At 40.9% G+C, this 10,612-nt stretch overlaps 1 protein-coding gene across 4 annotated transcripts in view; it reads left to right on the top strand.

Moving 5' to 3' along the window:
* Positions 1-10,612, top strand: part of zbtb44 (zinc finger and BTB domain containing 44) — a 90,971-nt gene that overhangs the window by 36,833 nt on the left and 43,526 nt on the right. For 3 of the 4 annotated variants that reach the window (XM_051931879.1, XM_028810293.2, XM_028810295.2), the window contains one exon: positions 3,210-4,269. The exons of the other annotated variant lie outside the window; for it this stretch is intronic. In XM_051931879.1, coding sequence (XP_051787839.1) covers positions 3,249-4,269 — 1,021 coding nt within the window. In that variant the 5' untranslated portion in view covers positions 3,210-3,248. The remainder of the gene's footprint in view (positions 1-3,209; positions 4,270-10,612) is intronic. 4 annotated transcript variants of the gene reach the window in all.

The following is a 10,612-nucleotide window of genomic DNA, read 5'->3' as shown; positions in this document are numbered from 1 at the left end:
TATTTACATATCTACATATATATATATATATATATATATATATATACTAGCAAAATACCCGCGATTCGCAGCGGCGAAGTACTGCTTTAAAATTTTAAATAATAAACTGAGGGAAATTATACCAATAATTATTTGTTAAGGATCTCTTTGTATACCATGTTGTCAGTTCGCCCCTCCGGTTGTAATATGACCAAGTTGTGCGCTGAGCTTATTTTTGAGCATGCAACGTATAGTTGGCCATGTGAAAAGCAAATCAAGAACAGCAAGACCGCGCCAGCTGCGGAGCTCAGCTCGGAGCGAAATGAAGTGAATGAAATGAGGTAAATGGGAGGGGAGTTGATCACGTGACTCCAACACCCGCCTTAACTCTCCATCCCTCCACAAACACAGTCTCTCGGATCCCAACTCTCCTTTATATATATATATATGTGTGTGTGTGTATGTATGTGTGTGTATATATATGTATATGTATGTATGTTGATATATATATATATATATATATATATATATATATATATATATACACACACATATGTGGATGTGTATATGTAATATATATATATATATGTAGATATATATGTAGATATGTATATATATTTATATATGTTTATGTATATATATATATATATATATATATATATATATATATATATATATATATATATGTTTACATAACCTCTTTAACACACTACTTCTCTGCTGCGAAGCGCGGGTATTTTGCTAGTCAATATTATACTTTTGAGATTTAATAAAAATATGTTTCATGCCAAAAAAAGCAAGTCTATTTACATATTTTTTTAGAATAAAATGCAGCACTAAGGAGGTTAAAATCAATTCTTTAAAGCCCCTTCAGTAACAACATGCATTTAAAATCTGGTGTGTCAGCCAATCACTTTGTCTTTAACATATCCTGTTGTAATACAGTGGAACCTCGGTTCACGACCATAATTCGTTCCAAACCTCTGGTCGTAAACCGATTTGGTTGTGAACCGAAGCAATTTCCCCCATAGGATTGTATGTAAATACAATTAATCCGTTCCAGATCGTACGAACTGTATGTAAATATATTTTTTTAAAGTTTAAGCACAAATATAGTTAATTACACCATAGAATGCACAGTGTAATAGTAAACTAATGTAAAAACATTGAATAACACTGACACAAACACCCAGGCTCCCTGCTCAGCTGCACGTGCAGGCGCTCACTCTCTCTCTCTCTCTCTCTCTCTCTCAGCAGCACGCGAGCCCCCCTCTTCTCTCAGCTGCACGCGCAGGCTCTCTCTCTCTCTCTCTCAGCAGCACGTGAGCACCCCCCCAAAAACATTGCAGCAGTTCGCGCTATAGCTTTACAATCCGATAGCTGTATAAACACTTTTTAAATGAGTTTTAAGCACAGGGGGAAAAAAAGGAACATTTGAACAAATCCGAACTTTATTTAAAAGCCAACCAAGTTCACGTGAATAGCTTTACAACCCGATCGCTGTAAACACACTTTTTAAATGAGTTTTAAGCACAGGGGGAAAAAAAGGAACATTTGAAAAAAGAGAAAAGTAACATTGCAACACTTCTCATAATTAAGTCAATAATTCTCACCACTCTTCACTTGCTTAGAAGCCATGGTTAACTGCAAAAGCACACGAAATACTGTAGAGCACAAAGAGTTCACAGGTAAAGCACGCACGTCTGACTGAGAACAATGATCAGGGAGAGGCTGAACACGTTCTTAAATACAGTAATCGGCACGCACAAACCGAAAGGGAAACTGGCTTGTTCGTATACCGAGTGTGTGGTCGTGAACCGAGGCAAAAGTTTGGCAAACTTTTTGGTTGTAAACCGAGTTGTACGTGTACCGAGACGTTCGTGAACCGAGGTTCCACTGTATTTATATTTGCATCACTAGTTGGTTAAAAACATATACTAATGAGTCTGTAAGCAGATCAGTCAAATTAATTCAAATTTCAAATGACCCAAACTCCTGGCGCTTTACTTGTCCAAATATCTCCCTTGTGTTTTATGTTTATTCCAACTTCCTGTGTGAAATCAAACCTGTCAGTTTTACATTTAATGCATTATTTCAAAATTCCCCTAAAGAGACTTTGTTGTGTTGTTTTTAAAGTGTCTTATAAGAGTGATTAGACTGTGGTATTGCTTATGACAGAATTAGACAATTAAGTTGGCAGACCTTGCCTGTAGTCAATTAGTTGTAGCTACCGTATTAATAAAATAGATTCTTTTGTGCTTTAAGACTTTCAAAACAGTAAATACATTTTATTTTGGCATTAACCAGTAGAGCAACTCATTTCATCACTGGCATAAACAAGCCAAGCAGCCATTTTGTTTGCTACAACTGTCCTATACTCTTAACTGTAATGCATTTTTGGTTCCTCTACAAAGTTGAACTATTTACACCAGTTACAAAATGGATGGATGCTTGCAGTATGGACATCAGTTGAAATGCTCAATATAATCAGAGATTTAATGTGAAACCTCCATTCCTTTATTGTGTCTGTGTAGGACGCTGTACCAAAAAGCAGTTAATTTCTACATCATTTCATCTCTACTTAGAAATTTGTAAACACTGCAAGTAAAACAATGTCAGTTCACACCTAATCAGTCAATCATTGTACTCTCAGAGCACACACAGATCACTTTCTGAGCTGACTTAATAATGAAATAAAATGAAAGCCAATATGTGAATGCGGGTGTGTGTTTTTTAATAATAAGCATAATTGCTGCAATCAGGCACTGAAATTCTCATGCATTGAACACATAGCCCTTTCAGACATGACTTCAACTGTTTTTTCTTTTTGATATCTCCTAATGTGATTGCTATATCACCACTGTGAAGTACCAACTTTCACTTCATCCTACCAATGCTGTAAAAAACCTAGTACTGTTGCAGTTTCGGAATCTGGGTATCAACTAGGTACGTAAGTGTTCTTGTGACATCCGTAGTGGATACAGGCCTGTTGGAAAGTGAGCAAGGGCAGTCAAACTTGTACACTTTTATCTTTTGATTGCTCATATTTGCTTCTACTACTCACCAATACGATTTTAGAAGGTAACATTTAATTAGTGCAAATAGGAAAATCTGTTATTACTAATTGTTGCTACCCAGTTATTTATTGCTAATTTAATACTTTTTAGGCTGTGCTGATATTTTAATTTTAATGCAGGCTGACATGTATTTTTTTTGCATCCTTTCAACAGGTGATACAATATTGTAAGTTCCTGGTAACAGTTGGAGCAATGGGAGTTAAAACATTTACTCACAGTTCTCCTACTCACAGTCAGGAGATGTTGAGCAAGTTAAATATGTTGCGGAATGAGGGACATTTCTGTGATGTCACAATTCGCGTCCAAGACAAATTGTTTATGGCACACAAAGTCGTTCTGGCATCTTGCAGTGAATTTTTTAGAACAAAGCTTGTTGGAAAGCCAGAAGAAGAAGATAAGTGTGTCTTGGACTTGCACCATGTAACAGTAAGTGGCTTCACACCACTGTTGGAATATGCATATACATCAACTCTTTCAATTAATACAGAAAATATTATAGATGTTTTGGCAGCTGCTAGTTATATGCAGATGTTCACTGTTGCTAGCACCTGCTCAGAATTTATGAAATCAAGCATCTTATGGAACAATGCCAACAATGTACAGCAAGATAAACCTCAGGAGCCTACAGTTGAGAACTCTAATAACTTGAATTTGACTCCCCAAGATGGCAGTGTTTCTCCAGTCTCTTCTGAGTGCAGTGTAATGGAGAGAACAATACCAGTTTGTAGAGAGTCACGTCGAAAACGGAAAAGCTACATCATGATGTCACCTGAGAGCCCTGTTAAAAGCAGCACACAGACAACTCCTCCTCAAATTCCCAACCCTTCTACTTCTTTTTCAGAGGCACAGTCTCAGCCTGTGGACTCTTCATTATCTTTTCCTTGGACATTTCCATTTGGGATAGACAGACGTTATCAATCAGAAAAACCTAAGCAGGCAGATAGCCCAAGGAGCTTAGAGCAACCGGGTCCATCAGATGTAACTCGAAGACTCACTGATTATCTAAGTTGTGACAGTGCAAAGGCTGCATCTCCTCTGGCAACTGAGGAGGATGTTCGCGTTAAAGTAGAGCGACTGAGTGATGAAGAAGTTCATGAAGAAGTTTCTCAGCCGGTCAGTGCTTCTCAGAGTTCTTTGAGTGATCAACAGACTGTACCAGGAAGTGAACAAGTTCAAGAAGACCTTTTAATTAGCCCACAGTCTTCCTCAATAGGTAAGCATTTTTTCTTGTTAATTAGTGTTATTTTTTTGTTTTGACTTAATAAATTGAAAACAATATATTAAAAGGTGTCCAATTAAAGTTATAATCTGACCTAGTATTTTTTTTATTATGATGCAGAAATATCAAGCACAGCACCTTGACAAACACACATTTAGCCACCATACACACCCCAACCTTTCATTTTCTGACCTACATAATCCAAGTAAAAGTTCTAAGAGATTGGAGCTTGTAATACCATCAGTAATCAAAAAGCGGAGACCAACGGAGCACCAGTGCCTCATATAGTTGTGTACACCCAGGGTCATTCACATTGAGCCGATTTAGATGTGTCGATCAGTGTAACATACAGTACATACTGAGGAACAAGTGAGTTTCACTTTTTGTAGCAGGAAGAATATAAAGCTTTAATAACAAAAAACCTTTAGCAAGAAGAGCAAGGTTGTTGTACCATGTTAGCCATTATGAATATAGCAAGAATTCAAGCAAAATGACACCTTTTATTGGCTAACAAAAAGATTACTATATGCAAGGTTTCGAGGCAACTCGGGCCCCTTCTTCACCTTTGTTCTGGTGCCCTATTGGTCATAATTGAAAGCCAGTGAGAAGACACATCTTTTAATTCATAAATATGGCTTCACTTAACAATACACATTTCTGGGCCAAATAAGTGTGTGTCCTGGAAACTTATCCTATTCTTGCCTTCTTATATGCAGTGATCAGTCGCAATCATGGAAATATGTGGCATGAGATTTTTACATTAAAAATTCTTTTCCTGCAAATTTCCCTTATTATAGTTGTACTGTTTTATTAATTATTCAAATAAGTTGTTTTTTGATTTTTGACATTACTATGCTTTATTTAGCTTCTCTATAGAAGTTTTTAAAGTTCTTAACCCTTATGACATCCTCTGTTTTTGTTTTTTCATAACACTGCACTGGTATCCTGGGAGACTAACTAAGCCCCACACAACCGCATGACCAGAGCATTGCTATCGTGATAGCAGTAATACTGTGTTTCCCTGAAAGTAAGACCTAGCAGTAATTTCTGATGTTACGCTAATATAAGCCCTACCCCAAAAATAAGACCTACCACTAATCCACTGTTTTTGCATCTGTCCTGAGAGCTGCTGTATTTAGCCTAGAAGCTGTCTTGGTTACAAGGTAAGGCGCTTTTACAAGTAGTTAAAAGAGTAAACGTTGTCTTTTGTCCAGCATAACATCAGATAAATATTTTTACCCCCAGACAAGATGAGTGCAAAAAGAAACAGCTACTCCATTGAGTACAAAAAAGGGATTGTGGAAAACTCCCAGGGAAAGAATCTAATGGCCTTTTGCAAGGAGCATAAGCTGGATCTCCGCATGGTATGAAAATGGCGTGCAGAGTATGACAACCTCAGTCACAAGATGGATGAGGGACATGCTAAGAAGTGCAAGTGTGGATCAGGTCGGCAACCATTATTTACAGAGCTGGAAGACATCATCTGTGAATGGATTGCTGACAGGAGAGCAAAGGCTTTGGTTGTGCGTAGGGCTGATATTCAAGCATTTGCTCTTATAATGGCACCTCACATACCGGTAGAATTAGGCCTAGCCAATTTCAAAGCATCACAACACTGGCTGGATGGCTTCCTTCGGCGATACGATCTGTCTCTAAGAAGATCAACAACACTGTTCAAGCTGGATGACACTGAAATTATTAAACGTGCATTAGCATTTAAGTCTTTTGTTGACAACATAGACTTTACCAACTCTCCAACACAAGGGGGCTCCGACCCCTGCTCGCTTCGCTCGCCTACCCCCGGTGTTGGGTAACCCGAAATACATTGATGAATGTATGAGATATATTGGAGTGTAAAGGTGTAGATGACGAACAATGCTAAGTATATTCATTAATCCTAATGAATGTTCACTAATAGTGGACTCATTACAGAATGCGTGCCTGCTTTGCTTCCGCAGTTTTAGACGGGCGTTGTAGGCGCCTGCGTTCATTGATTTTATCCAGGCGGGCTCGTTTTTGTATCTCCGTCAGTCGAGCACTGTCGTTTTGAACCCGTGCCTGCTTTGCTTCCGCGGTTTGAGACGCGCGTTGTAGGCGGCTACGTTCATTGTATCTGTCCATGCGGGCTCGTGTTTGTAGCTCCGTTAGTCGAGCTGTTTGGTTTTGGAGCCGAGACAGTTTTGCTTCCGCGGTTTCAGACGTGCATTGTAGGCGCCGACGTCTATTGTTTTTGTCCATGCGGGCTCATTTTTGTAGCTCTGTTAGTGGAGCTGTATAGTTTTGGAGTCGTGATCGTGACTCCATTAGTTCTCCGTTGTTTACCGTTAGTAATATGAATAATTGCACTTACTGTTAATACGGTGCGTTTTCTGTGGTTGTACTGTTAATAATGCATCACTGTAATGTGATTCACTTATGCTGTATAGTTTGGACGTGTGAGGATGACGTACGTTCAATACGGAGCGTTCGTTTATTCTTATTACAGTTTGGACGTGTGAGGATGACGTACGTTTAAAACGGAGCGTTCGTTTATTCTTATTACGCGTCGTAGGCGCCTTCGGCTTTCATACTAACTCGCGCCTTCCGTACTATTATGCTGTGTATGGTGGACCTTTGTGGACTCTGTACTTTTTCCCGTTTCACTCTGGGGCGGGGGGCTGAATCCTCTTTTTTTGTGTGGCTGTGTCGTTACCTATGGGTGCATTGCCTCATTTCTTATTTACGTTAGTTGAGCTCCTTTGTTTTTGAGCCGTGATGCGTTGTAGGTGCTTATTTACGTTAGTTGAGCTACTATTATACCTCCGGTGCCGTGTGTGTGTTTCATGTTGTAGTCGTTGTAGGCGCATGCGCCCTCCGTACTATCTCGGGTTTGACTATGCTGTGTTTTGTGGACATTTGGGGACGCCGTACTCTCTCCGGTTTGATTGTGGGGCGGGACGCCGAAGCCTGTTGTGTTTGTTTTGTCTGTGAGTACTCATATTATTGTATTACTGTAATGTGATTCACATATGCTGTGGAGTCCGTATCTCTGGGGCTTCTGTACCATCTCGGGGGTCTGCCTGCGGTGTGTTAGACGCGCGTTGTAGGCGCCCGCACCTTCCGTACTATGTCGGGTTTGACTATGCTGTGTAGTGTGGACGGTTAGGGTTCCGTATTGTCTGTGCTCGTTGCTTTATTTCGTATTTCCGTTAGTTGAGCTCTTTCGGTTTTGGTGGTCTACCTGAATTCGCTTGCGGTGGTGAGCTATGGTTCAGAAACGCGTTGTAGGCGCCTGCGCTTTCCGTACTATCTCGGGTTTGATTATGCTGTGTGTTGTGGACCTTTGTGGACTCCGTAGTATTTCCCGTTTCACTCTGGGGCAGTGGGCTGAATCCTCTTTATTGTGTGGCTATGTGGTTACCTATGGGCGCGTTGCCTCATTTCTTATTTACGTTAGTTGAGCTCCTTCATTATTGAGCTGTGACTCCTTCGTTCTTGGTGGATCAGACTTCGTTCGCTGTCGGCGCCTGCGCACTATGTCTCCTGCGTCCATGGGCATGCCATGTACCTGCGTCCATATCCGGTTTATTCTCGGTTAGTAATATGGATAATTGCTATGGATGAAACTGTAGTGTATATGGGTCAAGGATCTCAAATGACAATTGATCAGAGGGGTGCCTCATCAATCTATATTCCCTCCACTGGTTACGAAAGTGCACGGGTGTCCTGTATTTTGGCAATTCATCTGGATGGAAAGAAGGTCCCACCTCTTATCATCACTAAGTGCAAGAAAGAGAAGACTATGTTTCAGGTATTTATGTTCTTGAAACTGAGAAGGCATGGTGCACTCAAGCCGTTATAAGAAAGTGGGTAGATTTAATGTTTCCACGTGTTTTGCGAGGTTCCCAAAGAGGTCTGCTAGTCTGGGATTCTGCTAGCACTCACTGCGCTAAAGAAATGAAGAACTTCCTTAAAGAGAGAAGAATAGATCAGATAATGATTCCTGCAGGAATGCCAGCCTATCTCCAGACACTTGACATTGCAATAAACAAGCCATTCAAGGACCATTTCCGAATAGAAGTCAATGACTACATTGAAAACAGAATGGATAGAAATCAGCGGGGGAACTTTGTGACGCCTAAGCTGTAAGAAGTGATGACTTGGGTGAAGAATTCATGGGATAAAATCACTGAAAGCTGTGTTGCCAATGCACTACGAGCAGGTTACCTGGACAAGAAGTGTTCGTTTAAGGAGAGCAGTATTGCTGCACATAAGAGATTGGGGCCATTATTGCTAAAGGAATTAGAGTCAAAAGAAATCCAGGAAGGAGTTGCAGGTTCAGATTTGGAGAGTTATGATGATATTCTAGAAGAAGATGACATGATTGTATTTGAATAAATGTAGAAGCAGTTAACATACGGTAGTTTGTATAACATGAATACATGTTGATTGTTAAACCAGAGTTAACATAGGAGGGGGTGCCCAAGGGAGTCCGTGATACCGGTAGCACTGCGCTGGCTGGGGCTTTTGGGGTGCACGTTTTTCCTGCTGCGGTGGGTGAGTGTGGAACAGCTTTCAACCTCGTTTTTTGCTTCTTCTCGTTCTTTCTGGTCGGCGTGCGGCTGTGGGCTTTTGTTTCCTGCTGGGGAGCGGTGCTGCATTTCACCTTATTTTAGGCTTGAAAAATCTTTTCTCGTTTGGGAAGGGGTGCGGTGCAGCGCAGCGTTTTTCGGTTCGTGGCCGCGTGCTGGCCACAGGGATCAAGAACGGCAGGAGACGGGGTTGAAACTTGGGGCAATACCTCGGAGTAAGTTTTCCTGTGCTTGCCTGCCGTGGCGGGGGAGGGGTGTGTGCTCCGGGGGCTCCGTCCAGCACGACGCTATTGCAGATTCCTTTGGGTACACCCTCGTACAGTAGTTTGTAGAACATGAATACCGTACATGTTGATTTGATTGTTGAATAGGCGTTAACCTACCAGTAGTTTGTACCGTATAATTGTTGAACAGGAATAAATGTACTTTACTTTTTTGAACTTTCAGGGAAACACGGTACTTAAAATGCTTAACAAAAATGTTTTGGGGTTCCGTGACCAACACTTGTCCTGTTTAACCCACTCACCACATGTCTCATATCAGCACTCAATGAAAAGCAGTACAGAAATGAAAAAGTATATTTACATATTTACAGACAAGACAACAAACTTATTGACATAACCGCCCAAATAACAAATACATCACTAACATAAAGTCAGAAATTAGCAAATTATAGAGGTTGCATCTCTCAACCTAAGTGACCCGTTTCACAAAAATCCCACAGACTGGTTTTACTGTCCTTTATAGATGTAAGATGACAATGACATGCCAGAAGCAAAATGGAATATGTGGTCAGCTGATGCCAACAATAACGAAAGGTCCAAACCCACAGCAACCCATTTTTTCTGGTATACGTTAAGGAGTGGCAAATTAACAAAAAGCCAATAGTACATGTGGCACCCGCTGCCTATTCCCCACCTACAGGCCAAGTAAAGGGCCAAAGTGGGGCTTCATGTTGGTCACGTGCACTGTATCCACTTTTACCCTCGAGTTTCGAAGTTAGCTTTGCAGCAAATTTAGTTGATGCCTTAGAGAAAGGGGTAAGCTCACAACCAAACTCGGACCCCAACTGCATAGAGAACTACTGTTCTGTGTGCATTATAGTACTTCGTTTTTTTGGCATGGGACATCCCTATCCATTCCTAACTTGTTTTTGTAAAAGTTCTAAAGTCTTAATTGGTCATTTGGTGTGGTATCAGAACATGTAGCAGTGAAAGGTTGTTCTAATGGCCCCAGAATTTGTCCTCCAAGAGGTCACTGCTCAGGAATCTCACTGGTACCCTCATGCAAGGCTGAGTTAAGGGACAAGCATAGCTCTGGAAGATTCTGATCCCAGTCTTGATGGCGGTTCCCAAAATAGGAAGCAAGCATAGTTTTCGGGGTGCAGTTCACTCATTCTGAGAGGTTAGCCTGGCGACGGTATGCTGTGGTTTTCTTGTGTTGAACAACCAAGCTCTCATAAAACCATCCATTTGCAAGCTTGTGAACTGGGGTCTTCTATCGGTGATAAAAAATCTGGGAACCCAAGCCCAAAGCCCAACCCCACGAGTGAAAATTTAGATTCTGAGGACCGAGCAAATGTAAGATGTTTTGTTGCCAGTCAAAGCAAACTGCTTTACCCATTTTGTGAAATAGTCCACTGACACCATTAAATAGGTTTTCCTTGTTTTACCGACAGGAAGAGGTCCTATTAGATTTACCCCCTTCAGGTCTGTCCAGGTTCCTTAACTGTAGTGTGCTGAAGTGGTCCTGAAGGCTGATTCTTG

The sequence above is a fragment of the Erpetoichthys calabaricus genome, chromosome 9, assembly GCF_900747795.2.
Source record: "Erpetoichthys calabaricus chromosome 9, fErpCal1.3, whole genome shotgun sequence".
NCBI lineage: Eukaryota > Metazoa > Chordata > Cladistia > Polypteriformes > Polypteridae > Erpetoichthys > Erpetoichthys calabaricus.
Note: the sequence above shows the minus strand (reverse complement) of the source record. Positions and strands in the feature narration are given on the sequence as shown.